This window comes from Nomascus leucogenys, chromosome 3, assembly GCF_006542625.1.
Source record: "Nomascus leucogenys isolate Asia chromosome 3, Asia_NLE_v1, whole genome shotgun sequence".
NCBI classification, from domain to species: Eukaryota; Metazoa; Chordata; class Mammalia; order Primates; family Hylobatidae; genus Nomascus; species Nomascus leucogenys.
The window spans coordinates 142,942,456-142,965,938 of NC_044383.1; the positions used below are offsets into that span (position 1 = coordinate 142,942,456).

At 38.2% G+C, this 23,483-nt stretch overlaps 1 protein-coding gene across 8 annotated transcripts in view; it reads left to right on the top strand.

Annotated features, from left to right (window-relative positions):
• The window catches only part of ARID1B (AT-rich interaction domain 1B), a 430,820-nt gene that overhangs the window by 151,893 nt on the left and 255,444 nt on the right, over positions 1–23,483 (top strand). For all 8 annotated transcript variants that reach the window (XM_030809883.1, XM_030809886.1, XM_030809885.1 and 5 more), the window contains exon 4: positions 4,289–4,399. In XM_030809883.1, the coding sequence (XP_030665743.1) occupies positions 4,289–4,399 (111 nt within the window). The remainder of the gene's footprint in view (positions 1–4,288; positions 4,400–23,483) is intronic.

A 23,483-nucleotide genomic window follows, 5' to 3' on the forward strand; every position in this document is an offset into this window, starting at 1 on the left:
CTAAAAATACAAAAAATTAGCCAGGCGTGGTGGCACATGCCTGTAGTCTCAGCTACTCGGGAGGCTGAGGCAGGAGAATCTCTTGAACCCGGGAGGCAGTGGTTGCAGGGAGCCGAGATCACGCCCACTGCACTACAGCCTGGACTACAGAGCGAGACTCAGTCTCAAAAAAAAAAAAAAAAAAAAAAAAAAATTCAAAGCTTATACCATGGGAATGTTTTCCCTTTTTAATTTTTTAAAAAGTGTCTTTGACGTTTTGGTTATTCTACATTTTATTCAAAGTTGCATATTGCTATTATGATTTTATTCATTTCCTAATGAAAGAAAACAGAAGCGCTCCTGCTCCTGGCCTTTCTACTAGGCCCTTGTAATAGTTATCTTTACCCTTTCCTGTAGTAGAAGTGGGATACTAGTGTTTTCCTCTTGGTCGTATTTCATTTCATACTGTGATATGTTTATACCTAGCAAAGGGAATAAGCCCATAGTAGGCATTCAGTCAGCGTCTACGACATTTGTTAAAAGAGACCTGGGCACAGTGGCTCATTCCTGATTTTCAGCACTTTGGCAGGAGAATCACTTGAGGCCAGTAGTTGGAGACCAGCCTGGGAAGTAGAGTGATATCGCATCTCTCAAAATATTTAAAAAAATAAATAAATTAGGCCGGGCATGGTGGCGCGTGCCTGTAATCCCAGCTACTCAGGAGGCTGAGGCAGGAGAATTGCTTCAGCCTGTGAGGTGGAGGTTGCGGTGAGCCGAGATTGCGCATTGCACTCCAGCCTGGGCAACAAGAGCAAGATTCTGTTTAAAAAAGAAAAATTAGCCAGGCATAGTGGTATGTGCCTGTAGTCCTAGCTACTAGGGAGACTTGGGTGACTGAGGCAGGGGGATTGCTTGAGCCTGGGAGTTAGAGGCTACGGTGAGCTATGATTAGGCTGAGCCACAGAGCGAGACCTTGTTTCTTAAAAAAAAAAAAAAAAAAAAAAAAAAAAGAGGGGAAGAAATACCAAACTGAAAGTTTCTGAAACAAATATGTAATTACTACCACCCTAAAATTTTTTTCACACTTTTGTTTGTGAGTCAGTTTCCCTTTAACCTTTGACTCATAACATAAAGAAAGTTAAGGCCAGAGTCCATCAATGGTTAAAAGATTGTGAATGAGATGTAGAAAAATAGTACTGATGAATTCTGAAAGGGAAAACCTCATTCCCATTGCCTGGTTCTTGTGCATTGCAGTATTATCACAATATGGCATTCTTTTAAAGAGTTATGACTTTTTACATATACAGCAGATAAATGTAATTATTTAGATGTATATGTTGGTTTACACACTGGTGTTCACTGGCTGCTTAAACTTACAAATAACCAAAGATGGCAGTAATGTTTTAAAGTGTAAAGCTGTGCTTTGTTTATAAAATATGATGCTGAACATACTCTTTATTTTCTGATACTGTCATTGCCTTCTTACTATGTATTTGCTCTTCTTGAGATGAAAATAACTATGTACCAAAAAATAAATACAGCTTTTTAAGATGTAAAAGCTCAAGTTTCTTATGGAATATTTTATATCGTTATTAAAGCAGCCAAACAGACTTTATAGTCCCACTGTAAGTTATATATAGTTGATGATTGTTATAGGTTTAAACTTGGCACCTTTTCTGTGTGCTCCCTTATTAAATTAATACTTATGTTCAAACATAAGCTGAGGCAGAACAAGTTTCCTTTTCAATAGTTCTCACAAAATTTTGTTTTGATTTTATTTCCAACTGTACTTAATAGCTGAAAGCTTCTTGTGGTTAGGAATAGTATTTGAGATTTTGGTGGCATCTAATTATTTTGAACTTTTAAAGCCTTAAAGAGTAAAATGTAAGGCCACAATGCATTTTTCTGATAGCTTTCGTAGTCTGTTAGTCTGTGTTGCTTGTTTTAGGGGGATGATGTCTAAATTGAAATGTTTATCCACTATAGTTGTAATGATCTTTTTCAACATCTTTAGAAAGCAGTTCATTGAGCGAAGAAGAGAAAATAAAAAGAAACATAGAAGGGTAATATGCATAGGACTTTTGAGCCTGTTACTCTTTCCTAGCTGAAGTTTACTTAAAAAAAAAAAAAAAAAAAAAGAATGCCTAGGCATTGGGCAGACACTGTGTGCACGTGTGTTGGAGGAGGAGGTGGGGCCTGCTCATTTGTTTGCCCATTGTGAGGCTGTCCTGCACCTTTGTGCTTTTTTGTAACAGGGTGAAGGCCCCTGAATAGAGGCCTTGTACCCTGCTTGATTTGAAATCCATGCTGTTTATGGAAAGGAACCTGCAGGGCACCCAGCGGGAAGTCTGTGTGACAAGTGGAAATCTAGGATCTGGAAGAAACGTGGTGTTTGAGGGGGAAGGTGGTGGGGAGAATGGTCATAATCTTTCAGCCTTTGCTTTTGTGCCCCACGAGCTTAATTGTCACCCTCCGCTGGCAACCAGATTGCAGAGCCACTCTTTAAGTGTCCTTGGATTGCGTGTGCTTACTCTCACCTTATTGTTACCAAATAAAAACCTGGACAAATAGCATTGAATTCTCTTAGAAAAATATGATATGAACTGGGTACATTACTAGTAGAGGTTAAATATCTGAGGTTTTTGTTTGTTTGTTTTTTGATGGAGATGTATTTAAAGGGAAGAAGGGCTACATGTGAAAAGCTGGAATTATTGGCACGCTCCTGTATTTCAGAGCCTGTTGAAAGGCAGGTCGCACCAACACTAGGCTGGTTAAATCTAGTTTGTACAGCTTGTGTACTTTGTGGTACCAGCTATTGCTCCAAAGTTTCCTGGCTTAAGCCATGTAATTTTAAGTGTGCAAGAAAGGGGTGGGACAGCAGAAGCTTTTTATAGGATTTCAAGTAATAAACATTAATTTTTAAAGCAATATTCCAGGGACTTAACAGAAGTAGAACTTGTATATGATGTTTCTTTAATGCCAACACATATTTGAACTGACAAGGGAAGGGAGATAATTTTATTTTAAAGCAGTATTTTCCATTCTTTTTTTCTCTTCAATTAGAAACTGGTTCTTCAACTTTCAGTGCCAATCGAGACATGCTATAATAAGTATTTAACAGTTCTGTCCTGCTGTTTGACTTCAGGGGGAAATGATGGTAGAATGTTTAGTAGCTGAGCATACACAGTTAGGTAGCTAGAGATCTGGTATACAGTAAATGTGGCGTGGTGTGGTGTTTGGATTATATATGCGAATTATTTCAGCACAATACTGAAACCACGCAGAATACCTCTTGGAAGAGTGTTTGACAAGATGCCAGAAAGGCCGTGTTAATTATAAGTTTATTGTCCCTATTCAGGTTTTTTGGGTGTGTTTTGTTCCCCACTGTTGTTTTATTCTTTATGGTGGTTCTCTGAAAACTATGCCCCATGAACGTATGGAGTTCTATATATGCATGTTTATTGGTTTTATAGAAACCCCAGGATTCTATGAGCTTAATAACATTTATGTTGTTTTGTGGGTAATTGAGAGGACCTGTTAAGATATAGTTGATAGTAAGGTTTTCGTTAGTTATTTCAATTTTTTGAGGTAATATTAAAGGCAGTTTGACCAAAATCGGAATTCAACAATCCAGGGAGCTTTTGGTTTGCTCTGGGTTCAAAGACAGTTTGGTTTGGCTACAGCTGACCTCCCTCCCCATTTTTATGAACTAGTCTTCTTCCTGTAAAACTCAAATACAGTACTTGGTATGGTCTCATAATAAATTTAGTTGTTTTATATATATATATATATATATATATATATAGTTTATATTTCTGCTGTTAACGATTCACTGCTTTTTAAAATTTTTGCTTCTGATAGTGTATTAAATTATAGCCATAGCATATTTATATGTCTGCTAAAATGTAACAGTAATTGTTGGTTGTGATAAGCTTTTGTTTTGTTCTGTTTTGTTTGACACAGGGTCTCGCTCTGTCACTCAGGCTGGAGTGCAGCGGTGCAGTCAAAGTTCACTGTAGCCTCCACCTCCAGGCTCAAGCTATCCTCCCACCTCAGCCTCCCAAGTAGCTGCACCACCACGCTCGGCTAATTTTTTATTATTTTTGTAGAGATGGAGTCTCCCTACGTTGCCCAGGCTGGTCTTGAACTCCTGGGCTCAAGTGATCTGCCTGCCTTGATCTCCCAAAGTGCTGGGATTACAGGCGTGAGCCACTCTGCCCAGCCAAGCTTTTGTTGAATTTTAGTTACTGAAGAAGCTTATAACTCATTGAGATAGTTATGAAGTGCTTTGTGTTTGTGTTTTTTTTAGGACCTGTCTCAGGAAGGCTATGGAACTAGATCTCAACCTCCTCTGGCCCCCGGAAAACCTAACCATGAAGACTTGAACTTAATACAACAAGAAAGACCATCAAGTTTACCAGTAAGACATTATTGTGCTGATTTGAAAATGTAATGAGTTAAAGACTTTTAGAAAGAGCTGTTGTTTTTGTTTGTTCTACTTTATATTATGACATGATTGAGAAGTTTCTAGATTTCGCGTATATTTTGTGGTCAGTTTTTCAAGGTTTACCTTTTAGGAGCTCTGTAGTCCTGGGTAAGTCTATTTCGTGTGTATATATCTCTGTTGCAGAGTGTAGACATCAGTTGGAAGGTTTTATGCAGCTGGTCGATTTTGTGTGCAGGCGGTTATTGCTGTTGTACAGTTGAGCTTTCTTTAGGCTGTTGCTTTTTGGTAGCGATACAGAACAGAGGTGTCCTTAGAGGAGTCAAAACTTAAAAGAAATTTGTACTTTGCAAAGGATACAAATGATGAGATAAAATACCTGATAGTAATTTGAATTTCTTCTAGGACTTTCTATTTATGTAATGAGAAATCACCCAAAAGAAAGTAGTTTAAAATTTGAGGCTAGACGCGGTGGCTCACGCCTGTAATCCCAGCACTTTGGGAGGCCAAGGTGGGCGGATCACCTGAGGTCGGGAGTTCAAGACCAGCCTGACCAACGTGGAGAAACCCTATCTCTACTAAAAATACAAAATTAGCCAGGTGTGGTGGCGCCTGCCTGTAATCCCAGCTACTCGGGAGGCTGAGGCAGGAGAATCGCTTGAACCCAGGAGGCAGAGGTTGTGGTGAGCCGAGATCGTGCCATTGAACTCCAGCCTGGGTAACAAGAGTGAAACTTCATCTCAAAAAAAAAAAAAAAAAAAAAAAAAAATTGACAAAGCTGTTTATTTCCACCAGTAAATAGTATATGGTGATTGGGGTTTCTATTTATAAGAGTAGTGGCTATAATATGGGGTATCATGTTGATGCCCATAAATAGTTCATATCTACTTAATTTGCCTTTTTTTATAGAGAACCTAATTTAAAGGAAGTCTTCTTTATTAACTAAAAGAATAAATCTGCAGGAGGCTGAGGCAGGAGAATCACTTGAACCCAGGAGGCGGAGGTTGCAGTAAGCCGAGATTGCACCACTGCACTCCAGTCTGGGCAACGGAGTGAGACTCCATCTCAAAAAAAAAAAAAAAAAAAAAAAAAAAAGAATACATCTGTACAAATAAATATTTTTACATTTATTGAAGAATTGTTGTCATTGCCTAGTTTCTATGGAGAAGGTTTAAGATGGGAATTCAGTATAGCCATGATTTTAATTGGAATTTCAACTATGTTTGCATTAACTTAGATTTATTATATTACTTCTAAACATTTGAGAACAGATATTTGTAGTGAATGTTATACATGACATTTGACATGCGTACCATACCATATACATTTTAATGTATATGCAGATTTAGAGAAGGTAAGTGATGACCACAGGATGTCTACTGTCTTTGAATCTGATGGATGTATTTTTGAAACTCTAATTTTTATACCTGTACTTTTATGTGAGAGAGGGTGAAATCTTATTGTGGTGTTTTTCCCCCCCTTTAGTTGTGTTGATGTATTTATTGTCTAGGTATTTGATTTTGAAGGAGGGAAATAGGTAATGGATTTTGTGTTGTATGCTGCTAAACTTTCTTTAGCAGATAGTTCACAGCTTAGTAAGTATGTAGTGTGTACATGTGTGAGAGAGAGAGAGAAGGAGAGAGATAGAGGCATGCATGCTGTTGATAAGTACTACATTTGCCAAGTATTTGGAAATTAGCTTTTGTGGTTCTATGAAATTTAAATAGATGTATGGGAAGCAGGTAAACAGTGAATTCCACTTTTTTCAACAGTTTTTTTTAGTGGTTTTGGAGAAGCTTAACTTTGTAGATTTGTCATTGGCTGATGATTTTGTACTGTGACACAGGTTGGTAAATTTTTCATAAATGGATGCAGATTTTCTGCATAGCTATAAGAATAGTTTGTGGCAAACTGCTTTCTTCATATCTACTCAAAAACTTCAGCATCACTCACTAGTACATGCCTTTTGCCATGGATCTGTGTTGGAATGGATGGTTGACATTCAGCTAACTCTACAGTGTTATTAGGGATGGCACGAAGTATTGTAGTTTCAGATAACTGACTGAAGAGTTTGCTCTGGGATAGGAGCTTTTAAGTTGATTGCTGGAAGAGTGGATGAAAGCATTTAGGAGATGAACGAATATAGTCATCAACTGTTTAAATGTTTTCTGAATTGTTCTATTTCTGTCTTGTTATGTATGTATAACAGCTATCTTCCTTAACCTTTATCTTGCCTACTTCCCAAAAGTATTTAAAGTTGTCCATAATGTGAGTTTGTTGTTGTTTTTTTTAATGAAATACCCCAATTGGTATTTTCTTTCTGTTTTGTAACTCACAGATAAGTAAGATGCTGGTTGACTCAATAGTACTTCAAGCACATTTCAATAATCTCTTTTTAGAGAGCAGAGTTTCCAGGTTTTATGTTAAGTATGTAGAAGATTCAGTCACTGAATAAAGGACAAACTATAAGATAACCTGCCATGCCTAAAAACCCCAATCGTTAGGATGAAATTTGGCTGTATTTAAATGAAATTTATTGCACCACTTTTTTTTTCCACGAGGGCTTTGCATGTGTAAAAACTTTCTATATGGGGCTTACAAATATTTTTATTTATGTGGATACTTATAATAAGTTGCACACAGCTAAGGTCATTGTGGTTTCAGGGAATGATTTGTTGATACTCTGTTATGGCTCTAATAGTCTGTATTTTACAATGTTACTTTTATTAGATACTGTAGTCCTCTAACTTGGCTGGGTTGATTCTGGAGATCCCATGAAGCTGTATTTGTTATCATATCTGAATTTGCTGTTGGATCCTTTGTAGATTTACTCTTGTGCTATGGTTTTCCTTTTCAGGTGTCAGGGATATAAATTTCGTCTTTTCACCTACAGTCAATCCATGATATTTGAAACCTGTAGTTTTGTAATTTGGAATTAAGTATATTGTGTTATCTGTACCATTTATGAAATGCAGCTAGTGATTCTAATGTGTAATTATTCTTTTCATTTTATATAATGACGATGACAAGAATGCCTCTCAAGTAGTAATTTCTTAGTCTTTTTGCTTACAAAGATAGGTTTGTAATGTTTCTGCATGTGATATTTTCTACCTGTATCCTAAGTATATTTTTCTTTAGCGTGTTTGTTACAATGTAACAACTTTGCATTATAAAAAATCAAGGCATTTCCAGTATCTTTATGCTACATCTATAATTTGATCCCTCAGCAAGTTGTCCTCACTGTTGTTTGAACCTGTTTTTCTATATTTGCATGCCATTAAATTCTTGATGACCTTCAGTAGGCAATGCAGTTCTGTTTTCCAGCTAACTTAGATAGACCTTCACATCATCTGCAGAAAGCAAATGATTGATAAGTTAATAACTTGTTCTCTTGTTGTCTTGGAGCCATGACCAGTCATATTTACTTTTTGCTTAGTGGACTCAGACCTAAGCACTGAACAAATCCTCCTTAATATTGTCCACTTATTTCTATACCTCTCAGTCATACAGCATTTCCCTGTTTAGGTGTATTAGTTTATACATCCTTGGTATTACTGTTACTGATAAATCTTAACATTGAAGAGCTCTCTTTCTTAGACTATTATTACTTAAAATTTGAGCACATTTAGCTTTCACGACCTCTAATATTGGTATGAAATAAACCCAGCATTTAAGCTAATGACACAGTGGAATGTCTAAAAGATGCTGTCAGTTACTTATTTTCTTGTTTCATAAACATTGGATATCCCTCAATTTATATTCCAAGATAGCCCTCAGATATGATTTAATACACTTTTTGTTGAGTGTTCTCTTAAATTTTCACCTCCTGTGGCATTTATTATTTATCCTTTTATTGTAGTTATCCTGGACATTGTTTTGGCTCCCCTATTTGGCTAGAAGCTTTTCATAGTATTTATTATGTCCTATTCAATAAATATTTTCCTCAAAAATTTCTATAAAAATTATTTTAAAATGAATTATTTCTTCATTTTCAGAATTTTCTTTTAATTGCTAAGGGATCTGTTAGGTGGCATTGAATGGCTCTCGGGGCACCTGTGCTTTCTGTGTGCTGGTGCTGCTGCTGCTGAGTGATTAAATGAGTGGGCGTCTGCATCGCCAGGCAGGTGTTATTCTTAAAATGATTCTATTTTACCAAGTGATATTTGGATTTACCTTGGTAACCATAGCTTTAGGAAAAGAAGTGGACACTTTGGATAATTAAGCTAAAAATACCGTAAAAGCATTCTGTTCTTAGTAATACATATTTTTTACTTATAAAAAATTAATTGACGGAAATGGTAATCATAAGTTCAGTAATTATATTACAGATGGATAGTTAATAAAATATTCATAAACATGTATAAAAGGAAGTAAACATGAAAAAGGAAGAAGTTTTATTTTCTTATAAAACACTATATAAGCACTTTCTTATAGTGCTTTTCCCTCCAGGGAGCTGAAGAGTTGTTAATATTCCTCAGTTTAAAAATAACTAATTTGTTTTATTCTTCAGAGAGGCATGCCGCTAGCTTTGTATTTCAGATAGGAGGTTCATTATTCTGTTTACCTAAGATATAGAATACAATCAGTTTGGCAGTCATATTCTAAGAGCGTTGGAAAATGGACTGTTTTGTTAGGACTTTGTGAAATATGTCTATAAATATTGGCTGTTCTAGAAGGCTCATCAGGTCATTAAAAACCTCTTTGTGACCCTTTCTTCCTTAAATAGGAAATATCTAAAGAGGTTGGCATGAAAAGGGTTTGATCTTTCTTCTGAGTTAACTAAAAATCCCTAAATGTGTTGAATAGTGCTTATGGCACTTTTGTTGAGTTTGCAATTAGATGGAAATATTGGGCTTTAGATAAAACATATGTTTTTTGGCTCTTTCTGAAAGGAAGGAGGTAGTAAATGCTGGTCGTTCTTTGAAATAGAGAGTGTTAAACAGGATATTGGAAGCCTGAAAGAGAATGGTTGGAAAACTTTTATTACCAAGAATATTCTTTGGGCTTGGCTATTAGCAGCAGAGCATGCAGTGTTCTGCCTTTAATTAAAGAAGAATAGTCTGTGTTGGTTTTTGTTTCGTAATCTTTAATGACACTTATGTTGGTTAGTGGTAAAAGGTCATGTATTTCGGAAGCATATTTGAATATTGATGACATTAATATGGATGTTCTAAGCATGTTGATTTGATAATACTGTGAATGATTGGAAACTACCGGGAAAAGGTTTTTAACTGGGTTCAGCTTTTTGCTAGTTCTCAGTCCAACCCAACTAGAAATGTAAATTGTTAAGACCATCTGAACCTGTGAGTTGGCAGGTTTTGGCAGAAGTTAAAATCTGCCAGGTAAGAATTAGATGTATGGGGCCGGGCGCGGTGGCTCACGCTTGTAATCCCAGCACTTTGAGAGGCCGAGGCGGGCGGATCACGAGGTCAGGAGATCGAGACCACGGTGAAACCCCGTCTCTACTAAAAATACAAAAAAATCAGCCAGGCGTGGTGGCGGGCGCCTGTAGTCCCAGCTACTCGGAGAGGCTGAGGCAGGAGAATGACGTGAACCCGGGAAGCGGAGCTTGCAGTGAGCCGAGATTGCGCCACTGCACTCCAGCCTGGGGACAGAGCGAGACTCTGCTCAAAAAAAAAAAAAGAATTAGATGTATGGCTATTGAATGAAGTATTTTGAAACCTTTTTATTTGAGGTTGGTTTAAATGGTTGTCATTAAAAGGTTAAGAGTGGAGCTGTCTTCCATTGATCGATCCTTCTCAAATCATTATGAACATTTAAAAAATTGTAAGTTAACGAAGCAAAACCCGTATCTGTCATCAGGCTTATCTCAGTGTTCAGGCATGGATGATGCCTGTGTGCAGCTGAAGACTTAAGCTGTTTATTATCAGTATTCTCAAAATGTTATCAGGCTATGTTGAGTTTTATAGTTTCAGAGAAAATACTTTATAAAATAGAAGCCTCCTGTGCCAGGGAGGAAGAGGAGTTTCTCTGAAGGATGGTGCCCTGTCCCCCAGAACATCTACAGGCATACCTTATCATTTGCATAGTTTCAAAACCAAAGGTACAGACACATTTTTATGTCTTGGGGAAGTTTTAAAGGGAACATGCAATACTTCAGCTTCTTAGGATTCATCAAGTTCTTGAACATATTTTAATCACTGGTCTATTCTATCTGGAGATATCAGTTATTTTTGGATTAAGATTAAGAGCATTTCAGGACCTCGCTGGAAAACCTGAATTTAGAAAATATGATAGTGACTCTGACAGATGTTTATTTTCCAAAATGGATTATTTCTTTAGGATGTGATATCCTGTGATTTTATTCCCTAGGATATTTTCATGACACTGATAGTCATTTTGAAAATAGAGGATAATGTTTGAACTTGAACAAGGTAGGAAGTAGGAAGGTATGTCTCTCTCCTTCTTTCAAAACAATCTTCCATTTAAATATTTGTTCTGTAAATGAAAATTCAATAAAACCTCAACAGTTTGGAATTCTTCCAGGAAAAAACAGGCTAAATATAATGGAAAGTCTGAATAAATTAATATTGAGAAAGAACTATAGTTTGCTTTTAAATAATTCAGATGTTTGTGTGCAAAGTGTTTCTAAGTTGACATACTCAGTTCCGTTAAAATAAAATCTGAATTCATCATAGCTATTTGCTTAGTGGTAATGCATTAATTTTAAGAATTTGTTTAATTTTTTAAAACACATTTCAACTAGGCATGCCCCTGCAAACTTTTTTCATATAGTATTCTGAAGATTTCCATTTAAAATATGGGGGAAATGAATTTCAACCCATTTTATAGGAGTGTCAATTGGTTCCTAAAATATTAATGAAGGAATATGAAGGAGTACCATAAAAAAAGAGACACTAGACAAAATTGGAGATTAAGAGAGGCTGAAACATAACTGATTTGCAGGATATTGGTTTTGATAATAGAAGGATAAGGATGATCTATAGTTGATAAATGAGGCTCATTAAATAAGGGATGATAAATGCAGATATTCCTGGCTAATAGAAAAGTCAGCATACAAATTTTGCCATAACAAATGAGGGATGGGCAGGCTTTGACCAGCTTGCAGCTCTTCCAGTGACCTCTTTGAGGCCACGGAGCTCTTCTGTGATCTGGATGCCTGGGCCACAGAGGCAGCGTGGACCCCATGGGCCTCAGGCCAGCAGAAGGGGGAGCCAGAGTGGGTCTCAGGGAGTCTAGAGCCACCTAGAGCGGAGCACACAAGGAGCTCCACAATGGTGCAGAGGCCAGGGCAGGACTGCAGCTCCTGCAAGTTTAAGTTTTTATTTTTTATGCTAAAAAGAAAAAAACCACATGAGTCTAATGTTCCAAGGTCCCTCTTCTCACCCTAGCCTGCACTCCTGGTTTTGGCATGGCAGTGCCTGCCATGTTGGGCTAGATGCCGCCATCTTCACCGCCCCCATCCTCCTCCTCCTATTGCTTCTCCTGGGCATTGGGATCTGCTGCCTCCAGCACCTGCAGGCAATGGCCGGTGTGAGGTGTTGAATGCATTCTACTTTATATTATCCAAGTTAGGTGGGAAATAGCTTTTAATTTACAGATTTTCACTTCGCAGGTAACTGTGAAGGCACACATCTGTTTTATATAACAAGGGATATATAACCAGCAGGAGCTCATAGTAGCATTTGTGGACTGGTTATTTGCTTTTATGTTTCTTTGGGACGGGAAGTAACAATTTTTAATGTTAACTGTCAGTTTAGGAGAGGAAATAAATACATGTAGAGAAGGTTCTACCTGAGCCAAAATTTCCTATTCTTCCCTCACAATGTAGGATTTTAGAGGTGTCTCTCTTTTTTTCTCATCTTTTTCTTTTGCCTTCTCTAAATTGTTGTAAAATAACTGAATGGTCTTGTTTTCCTTTGTTTGGGTCAAGAAATTTTAGCTGAAAATTGTTACTGTGTGAAGGAAGATTATTGACTCAACAAGCCTTCAATTTTCCGTGAATAACACTCCCACCCCCTAGCTTCAGGAACATGCCGTGCGTGCATTCTATTTTAAAATACAGACTGTAATTTAAAACAGGCATTTTGATGCCCCACTGAACTTTGTTTAAGCCTGGAATAAAAGAGGAGAAAAAACTGTAAGCCACAAAAAAGTGACTAAGCTTTCTCAACTACTTTTCTTCATGATGCATTCTTTAAAAAAAAAAAAAAGCATGTAGGTACGATTGTTTCTTTCCACAGGAACGAAATTGTACCCAAAAAGTTAGCCGGGTATGGCGGTGCACGCCTGTAATCCCAGCTGCTCTGGAGGCTGAGGCAGGAGAATTGCTTGAACCTGGGAGATGGAGGTTGCCGTGAGCCGAGATTGTGCCATTGCACTCCAGTCTGGGCGACAGAGTGAGACTCTGTCTCAAAATAAATAAATAAATAAATAAATAAGCCCATTAGTGAGTGTCCAAGAGGTAGGTGTGTGAGTTTTAAAGACAGGGCTTCCTGACATCTATTTGCCTGCCTAAAGCCCCCACTCCATTCTTCTATAGTATTTTGAAAGTCTAGAGCTTTCAGGTTACTAAGCGCATTGTAACGCCCTTTTAACATATGCAAAACTTCATTTTCGAAATGCTGTCATGACCCTGGAGCAGGGACACAACTTGAGAGTGTTAGCTCAGCGATGCTGTGAAATTGTGGTGGCAGTGGAAGTGCAGAGGAAGAAAATTGTTGGAATAGAGGGAGGGTAGGGAGGATAGATGCTTTTGAGGTTTTTAATCTGCATGACCAGGATGTGTTGGTGGCATTGCTGACAAACACAGGGAAACGGTGGTGGGAAGAGAAAGGAATGCCCAGAGATTTTTATGAGAGTTAAAGCAAGTCCTGAATAACTTTGCTCAAATCCTGTAACGTCTAAAAGGAAGCAACTCACTCATCTTTGCTACTAAAGCCTTATTTCTTATATAGTTCTTTATAGGAGAAGTAAAACATTGTCATAAATTAGAATTGATGTTGAAAGATTGATGGCATTGGCTATAACTTTGCATTTCATTTAAATTTTTGGAGATGATTTGAATGGTATTGTAGCAGACTGTGTATAAACAACTCCACACATCATCCCAGATTGTCTCTAACTGTAACTGGGACTAGGGCAAGAAAGAGCACAGTCCCAAGAAAAAAATTGAAACACTGTAGTTCAGTTGGGACTTAGGCTAGTCTTATTTTCTTTGCTTTTAGGATAGTGCAGTAAATTTCTATCTAAATGGGTTCCTTTCCTTGGGTAAAGACAAGTTACTTTGTATTACTTTGTTTTATATACTTTTGAATGATTTGGGCTACATTCTTACTTTAGTTCATTTTGGAGGAATATTTCTTAATTTGTCTCATTATTCCTCCTTCTCTGAAACTTTTTGGGGGTATAGGTATGTATGGCATAGTCTACAAATTTAATGCCTTTACTTGTTTTTTTCTTTTTTGCAGTTGTAGGGCGTGTGAGTATGGGGCGATGGTGCGGGGAACCTTGCTTTTAACATGCTATTTTGAAAGATTCCCTATTTTATTTTGTAGAAATGGGTTACCACTTTGAGCACCAGGAGTTTCTTATACATTTGCATCCTAGCAGAGGAAATGGGACTTTAGAAAGATTACTCTGAACTCTGAAGGGCTAATTAAAAATATATATCTATCAAACCCCTCCCCCTCTTTTTTCTTCATTTTTAAAAAGCCCTGTCATTTTACTCCAGGAAATGACAAAGAAAAGAGCAAAGGTTTTGCTTTAGGGATGAAGGGAAAAACTTTTGGCTTAATTTGTTTAAAAAATTCTTTTTGTAATAAGCTAAAAATGAAACATATTGCAGTTGCCAAGGGCAATTAATGAAACAAAAATTAATATTAATGATTTCTTAACATGCATGTATTTTTATATATTTAATTTGATTTGGATTATTTTTGAGCTGTAATTTCCATCTATGAAAATAGAGACTCCAAAATGGCAGGACAGCTGAACAGCGGTGGAATAGTGGTCTGTCTAGAGCTTGTTCCAGTCATCCCAGCAGCTCCTTCAGGCACCTGCTCCTGAGCATGGTGCCACCATGGCGTCCTGTGAGCTTTTTCAAAGCCAAAACAGTCTCTCCTTTTAAATAAAAAAACTGTTTTGCCAATTTTGATTAAAGTTAGGGGTATTCTTGAATAAATACAAATGTGGTCAAATTTCCCCAAATGTGTTTGCTTTTCATAGTTGCTGCATTTATTTCTTTATTTCTATTTAATATGTTTTTGAGACAGAGTCTTGCTGTGTCACCTACGCTGGAGTGCAGGGGCATGATCATAGCCTTGAACGCCTGGGCTCAGCGTCCCACCACAGCCTCTCGAGTAGCTGGAACTATAGGCATGTGCCACCATGCCTGGCAGCGGGTGTGGGGGTGGAGGGTGTCTCCCTCTGTTGCCAGGCTGGTGTTGAACTCCTGGCCTCATGTGATCCTCCCGCCTCTGCCACTCGCCAAGTGCTGGAATTGCAGACGTGAGCCACAGTGCCCAGCCCCATAGTTGCTGCATTTATGCCTTTAGCCAGCATGCCTAAATGTTGACATCCTCAATTAAGATGCAGTATCTTGTCTTTTCCACATCTCGAGTATGCAGAAAAATTCAGTTATGTTTAATAATCATTTATTGTGTCTTATGTCTAAGATTTTATATTAGATGTAAAGAAAAATAAAAAATCAAATTATTTCACTAGCTTATTAATGTTTGTTCTTTCCCATAACACATTCAGGAGTAAGAAAATAAATCCTCAACAGAAAATATCTACTTTTAGGATGCTGGTTACTGAAAATACTTTAACATCTTTTTTCGTTTTATCTTCAGAGAACCACATACCTATAGCTGCAGAATTCATACTTTCAGCACATATAATTTCACAGAAGTGTTTTGCCATCTTGTGGAAGTCTTGACTCTTTGAAAGTTTAAGAGCAACAATGGCTATGACACAGCTGTGGTCAGAGCTTTTTATACAAGACATTCAGGTGGCATTGAGTCATGTCTTATCAGTGCTGGTGGTTTCAGAGGAAGAGAACACTGCCTTCCAAGTCTCCCAACCCTTTTGTCAGCACCTGGTATAGAAGAATAATGTTTATGCTGGCTTTCTTGAGTGGCTTCATGAGGATTTTATTATTTTTACTACTTTTTTTGCTGACTTAATTGGCATTTTCTATGTTTTATAGGGATAAAAACATCTTTGTTATAATTCTGGCCTGTTTTGGGGGTATCAGATATATAAAAGTATATCTAAATATGCATGTTGTTGTTTGACAAAGCACATTTCACACCTAATTGAGCTTTTCAGCCGGGATACTGCACCTTGAGTACTTTGCACATACATGAGATCTAAGGTGCATAAACCACTTGGGCAGTGCCTGCACATACACAAGTGTCCATTGAATGTCAATTTCTTGCCCTTTCTTTGCCCTCCTCCTTTTGTGAAATGATATTTGGCTTCCAGGGCCTGTTAGGGCTGCTGGTGCACCACACTTCCCTGAGATTCAGCATTCCTTTCCTATGAGCAAGGAACTGCAACAGGCAGCTGACTCTTGCCTAAATCTGATCCCCGGCACTCCTAGCCTGTGACTTCATTGCTGAACCCCGATACTGCAGTCCTCTTTGGATGCAGAGAATGTTGGTGTAAATGCCACTGAGGTTCTTCTGCATCCATTTTATTTCATGTTCCTCAGTTTTATATTTTTTATATTTTATCAGGTTTACCCTGCACAGAAGAACACAAAAAAGAGAAAACTACATTAATAAACGTTGTGTTTTTAAGAATTTCCCCAGTATTATGCTGCCGTTTTTGGTTTGTTGAGCTACCAAAAACTAAACTATGGGGACGAGTGAAGATGAAGGGGTGAAATCCTCTAGGTTTTAGTACCTTTTAATTAATTATTCCTAACAAGTGAATTATTTCTAACTCGTGAATTATTTCTAACTCATTAGGAATAATTACAGGTGTATAGTTTGGACAATTAAAATATGTTGATAATTCGGAAATGTGATGTTAGTGACTAGTGTTAAACTGATGGCACCCCAGCTTTATCCTCAGAGTCGGATGGTAGCATAGTGGCTGCAGTGATTGGGGTTCACCCTCCCTGGCTCATTTCAGCTCATGGTATTACTAGTGAGTAGCAAGATCACTTAAAAGAAGGCAAAAGCAAAGGCGTAGGTACAGATCTACTTAGTTTGCAGCGAATCTGCTTTAGGTGAACTCCTTAGATTGCTCAGTTTTCAGAGTTTTGATACAAACACCAAATAACCATAATAGGAGCAACCAGCCATGAAGGATAACACAGGTCTTTAGTGGAAGACCAAAGATGGTGAATCAGGTAGTATCATTAAATACACTTTTAAGTCAAATTCTTAATGTTGAATCTTTATTTAAAATATTATATAGGTTCGTGTATATATATGGGGGAGTAAAAGAAGGGGACATGCCTAAATAATTACGTTAATATAGGAAATACACCTTTTTCAATTCTGCCTTTTTCCATCGCAGTTGATTAGATGACATTAAATGAGTGTGTTGTTGTGAGCCAGGTGGTATTTTGCAGGGGATTACAACCTGAAAGTTGTCCTGGTTTTTTAGTGCTGCTCTTTCCGAGTTTTATTTATTGAAGTTTAAACTATTCATAAGACCCAGTGGTAACTGGTGGAAGGTAACTGGGGAAGTTATAGAGGAAATGCCTATGACTTTACCATTGCAAATAGATTAATGCAGTTTACTTTTCCCCAACATTTTTATTGACTGTTCTGTCATACCCCTTCTTAAATCATACTTACTATTACCAGCTTTACCTTTGAATTTACCTACAAACCTAATTTCTCATTAAAATAATAAAAATATATGAAGTATAATATAATTGATGCAATTTTAGCCTCCCTGATGAATTTTTAAAAATACTCTGGTATTTTAATATAAAGTATGACCCAGATACTCTATAACTTAATGATCAAAATTTAAGAATTAATTTCTGTATAAAAGTGTTTAAAAATAGCTTGGATGAGGTATTCTTTCAACATGTATCCCTGAAAATTATAAATAAAGGATTATTTTTAAATATATCAGTGGCCACTTTTAACTGAAAGAGTCCTGGTGTGACAGAATGTTTCCTATCCTATGATGTTTTTATATAGAATTTATAACCCTTGTGCTTCCAGAAAGGATTTGAGCTGACTTACAGTAAAACGTTTGCATAAACAAAGACTGCTCCAAGCGGATTACAAATTCTAAAAAAAGTTTGAAAAAGAGAGAAGCAAACAAATAATGATAATGCAGTTACTGATGAATAATGATTAAATTTAAGGCTGCATTCTTGACTACCAAAGTAAAGGGGAAGAGTTGGGATTACCTAATTATTAAAGTAAAACACTTCATTTATTTTCTTTCTTTTTCTTTTTATTTTTTTGAAATGGAGTCTCGTTCTGTCGCCCAGGCTGGAGTGCAGTGGTGCCATCTCAGCTCACTGCAAGCTCCACCTCCCGGGTTCACGCCATTCTCCTGCCTCAGCCTCCCGAGTAGCTGGGATTACAGGCGTCCGCCACCATGCCTGGCTAATTTTTTGTGTTTTTAGTAGAGACGGGGTTTCACTGTGTTAGCCAGGATGGTTTCAATCTCCTGACCTTGTGATCCACCTGCCTCAGCCTCCCAAAGTGTTGGGATTATAGGCGTGAGCCACCGCGCCTGGCCAACACTTCATTTCTTAAGAAAGGGACATTATTTTTCTTTTATTACATTGTAAAATGAAATACTTTATAAAGGAATATATACTCTTTTGAAAATAGTGAATAATGAGGCCAAAATATGAGTTTTTAATATAGTGCTAAAAAAGTGGTTTCATGTTTGGGAAAATTATCAAAGGCCTAAATTAGGTGTCATGCCACATAAATGATTGAATGATTGTCTATTTTTGCTGTAACTTGCCTAACTACCTTGTTACTCTGTCCAAAGAAGTAGCTTATTGAACCCATTTTTATTTCACAATAATTTTTAAAAATAATTATTTTGTAAGCATAAAACGTGTACCAGGGTGGAAACCCATTTAGTCAGGAAAGAGTTGAATTGTGAAGAGAGTGTTTTTTTATACATGTGTTTTTCTTTGTTTTGAGGGATAGGTGGGTGAGTGACATTTGTAATTTAGCTTGTTTTTCTAGGGAGAAGATTGCTGATCCCTGGGTTTGAAGATGAGGGCTCAAGATTAATTGATGAGACTAGTGATGGTCTAAATGTTACAGAACAAACATGCCACTAATAGCTTAATAGGATGATAACAGTTTATATCTGTGAGTGAATTTATGTGCTTTATTTTTCTTGAACTTACTGACTTGAATACATTATAAAGCAACTCCATCGTGGGTCCACCTCCAGCAAAAGGCTAGCAGAGGTGGTGGGGACACCGAGGCTGGCTTGATTTCCCATCCTGCCCCCCATGGCTGGTCGTGGGAAGAAGCTTGGGCTGCCATGGCTCCTGTGCACTTTGGTTGCTGAGAGTGGTTGTGGGCAGCAGGCCGGTGAGCAGTGGGGGCAGGGATCTTGACACCAGCCCTTGTTGGACTCCACACCCTTCTGGCCATTCATCCGCCTTTGGGAGTGGGGAGCAGGGTCTGTTGAAAGAGGCAGCCATGTCATGCTCCTGTTAGTAAGAGAGCTAGACTTTTTTGAGCCCAAAACCATACAAGAGAATTCAACAGAAAGAGAATTTAATGTATATATTTATTCTTGTAAAACAATAATATTGTAGTAAAACTTACATCTGTGTGTTTGTTGGCCAGGCTAGTCATTTATGACTTCCTTCGAGTAAGCGAAAATCCTTGGAGTCTGGCAGTTCTTCCTTGTAGACGATCTTCAAGAAGACTTTAGCTCCAACTTTATTCTTTTGTATTTCATTACCTCTGGGAAAATTACTAGCTGGGCATTTTGTGGCATTCTCAACCTCTCAGCTCTAGGGCTAGTGCTTTTAAAATCTGGTCAACTGCTGCGTAATTGTGAAACAGTACTGTGTCAGCTTTATGCACTTATTATTATTTTTTTAAGACATAAAAACTTACAAATTGGCAAATTGTTTTTCAGTGTTTTCCCCTTCACAGGGCTTTAAAAATATCTTGAGTATGTTGGGGTTAGATTGGGTGGTTGGAAAGCAAAGCTCCAAGTGCTAGAACGGACGGCTGCCCTCTGCAGCTTCAACGCAGGGATCCACTCAGCGCCCTTAGCTGACTACTGGTGCTTAAAACGGTTTTTGACAAACGCCAGTTTCACAAATATAGAAGTAGCAGTTATAGAGGTGGTTTTGCAAGTCCTTTGGAACATTCGTGCAGGTCTGCAGTCACTCTTAATTTGAATGAGAAAGAAGATGGTAGAAACTATTTTTATTTTCTCCTGGGAGCAAGAGAAAAGGAAGGCTAGAACTCTGTACTATGTAATTTTAAAAAAAGAAAAAAATCGGACTCCATTGAGATTCTTGTCTTGTTTACTTTTTGTTTTACTCTCGCTGTCTCCTAGTGTGTTTGACTAATGTAAGTCTTCCCCCAGGAATATGAGAATATGTGGTACCGTCCGCCTCATAACCTTCCTGGATATTTTTATAATTTATCATCAGCTGACACTGCTTGGGTAGAATATTCTTACCACTCCCTCTGGCTGCTGGAAGTCTGAAATTACATCTTTGTCTTTGAAGTCAGGCATACTGTTAGCGTTGCTATGGTGACAGGGTGGGTAATGGCCTCCGCAGACAGGAGATTGGTATTTAGCGTTTAAACACTGCTGTACCCAAGGCCTTGATTTTTAGAGTGGTTACTGAACTATCCCCTTTTAGTAAATGTTTAAAAATTACATTTTTACATGGTCTTACTAGATTAATAGTCATGGTTTATTTCATTTTAACTGCAAGGATAAAAGCATTATTCCATTAAATGGGCAGCTTTTTTTTCTCTTTTGGTTTATGCATTATTAACACAGGCTTTCCTGTTTTGCTTGTAACATTTTATAGGCTTTTTCAAACATGCAGTCAGATTTGCTCTGTTGCTCCTTTATTTTTTGGACTTAACCCATTATCTGCTTGATCTTGGACAATTTCAGAGGCGACAAAGTTCTAAGGAACTAAGCTTTTAAAATATTAAAAATGAAGTTTTTTTTTAAAACTGTGTATGTGATAATGTTGATCAAGATGTCTCTTTGGTTTCAAGTTTCTAGTTAGCCCCTTTCCTGAACTATACCCTCACATGAGATAGTAAAGGAAGGACAGTTTATGGTTCTGGAGAACTGTTGGACATTTTGAAAATGTTTTAGTTGATGTAACTTTCGAAGCAATATGCTCTGACATAGTCAGCCTGTGTGGAATGAGGCCGTTTGCACACACATACGTATGATTTTTTTTTGATCTGTGATTATTTTGTCTTTAGAATAAAGATAAATCTTAATAGTTTGTATAGTATATACAAGTCCCTGTCTATCTGATACATAAACTGCTACTAAAACATCATTTTTAATGTCTTGTGATATGGGATTTATTACTTTATGAGGCATTTTATTTGTGGTAATTTAAATTGTTTAGGAAGTTTTTCCTTATATTAGCTTGAACTGTTTTTTTGTTTGTTTGTTTCTTTAAATCTTGGTTCTACTTCTGCCTTCTTAAACCACACAAGGTAAATCTAAATCCTTCTTCTATGTGACGGCTGTTCACATATCTGAAGATAGTTTTCATTTACTAGGATTTCCTCTGGGCTATTAATAGTTACTTTAACTATTTCCCCCACTATGTGGTCTCAAGTTCCCCCCTCTTAATTCCTTAATGAGCTTCATTTTTGTATAAGCACCTCTAAATGTGATATCCACAACCAAAGGGCAGGCTCCAAAGGCATGGCTGGTGGAGGCCACCTGGCCCGCTTTGTGTTGGACTGTCACGCTGCCGTATATCAGCGGCGTCAGGGTCTGCAGGGCTTTGCGGCAGCTGCAGCCCACTCTTGCCACTGTGATGGGAGCTGCTCTGAAGGATACGTCTCATCCATCCTGCAGCTGAGCTCAAGTGCTCATTGACCCTTCCCGGCTGCTGTTGGACTGGGTCGGGGCTGTTGTTCAAGCTTGCTAATGTGTGTTAGGATCCTGAATCTGGCATCTGTTGTATTTGGTATAATTCCTACCTTTGTGTCCCCTCTAAATTTATATCTCATGATAGCTCTTAATATAGAAAGTTAAATAGGCTAAATCCAGAGCTTTCTGACATTCTGGTTATTGCCATTCATCCAGGTATGATAAACCTAGAGCTGCTGTATGTTCCAGGCCATACATTACATATTAACCACAGTCCTGTCCTAGACACTTTATCTGAGGCTAGGTGGGGATCCAGAACAACCAGGACTATAGTCCTTTCTGTATATGTTATAGTGCTGTCTTCCAGAATGACTTATTATGGATTATATATGACTTCCAACGACATAACACGTATAAAGGCTCTGTAATAATTGAAAGTTATACATAATTTGCTGTTGAGATAATTTTATCTTTATCAAGTTTTCTACATGAGAGAAGAAAATCTACCTTTTAAGCTAGTTCACCTTGCCACCTGAGTGATACGCCTCAGCTCCTTCCCTGTGTCCAGGAGGAACAGCCAAGATAAACATCAAGAAACGGTAGGAGAACCTATGCCCATCTCCACAAGGGCCCTAGAAACAGAGCCTGGATGTCATGGGGTCCAAGGCAGAAGATACTCGCCCGGGACTTGGGATCTTAGAAATGAAGTAGCCCCATTTCAGGGGCCTGAGATTTTAGGGAGGAGGGCTGTTGGTCTCAGAAACCCTATCCCGTTAGGAAGGTTACTGGAGGCCGCAGGTGGTGGAAGCAGCGCCTGCTCTATTTCCTCACCTTCCTGTGTTCATCTGTGTATCTGCCAAGTGCCCTGTGCTTTGCTTTTTACCACCACCTGCTTGACAGCCATCCAGGACTGCTGGGTTCTGGACATAAGGTCAGATAAAACTGGCCTAGTCTTTTCTAGGGATGTAAACCTTGGGGAAGACATGCACTGGTGGCCTGGTACTGGGGACAAGAGCAGGGCCCCTGCTTCTGTATTGCATAGGGGCTGCCTCTAGCAGGGGAATGAGGTGGGAGGCAAGTGGGCCACTCAGAAAAAGACATTCTTTTTTGAATGAGTCCCAGGTACTTTTGTGAATTCATGGAGGCTGGCCCATAATTTCTACTCGGACTTGTCATAAACTCTCCCCGCTTCTTACCCCCACCCTTCTCTCAGAAGCTAGGATTCAGTGAGTTCTGGGCATGGGAACCTGGGAGGCAGAGCACTTACAAATGAAAATTTGGCAATAAGTTTTATAGACTGGAAAAAAATTGCTTCAGACCAGTGCTGGTAGCACTGGAGTGGCAGATAGGAAATAGTCCTCTGGAGGTGGCCTCTAGGGACAGCAGCCCATTCTGTGGTCAGTCCATAGGCCCTCTGCTGGGTCACCAGGGAGGCTTCTTTAACCAGCCTGCAGTTTCAGCTTGAGTTTGGGGTGAAGGGTGGATGATAGCTTCTTACTGCACTGATATCTTAATGAGATTTCCATTCAATGTATTTTGCATCTCCCTCCAAAAGGAAAAATATAGGAGTGAATTTTGTTTATAGCATGTGTAGCAGGCAGGATGTTGCAGGGACTTTGGGATATTCTGGATCAGCGCTGTCCAGTAGAACTTTCTGCAGTGATGAAAACAGTCCCTATCTGCGTTGTCCAGTATGTCAGCCACTTGCCATATGTTGTTATATACCACCTGAAATATGGCTAGCAGGAGGAATTTTGCGTTTTAGTTAAATTTAAACACCCTCATGTGGCTAGTGCCGACCATACTGGACAGTGCAGTTCTAGATTATGGATCCCATATGGTCAGGATCTTATTACAGACTGAATTTGGTGAAAATAACAATGTTAGGTTAAGACTCTCAAATTCTTGGCATGTAAGTTATTGATTTGTAATGTATTCTGAGCTGGCATTTAAAATTACCTCGTTTTTACAAGGATACAAGAGATTGAAGGAACAAATATATTTTAGATGTAGAGTTTAT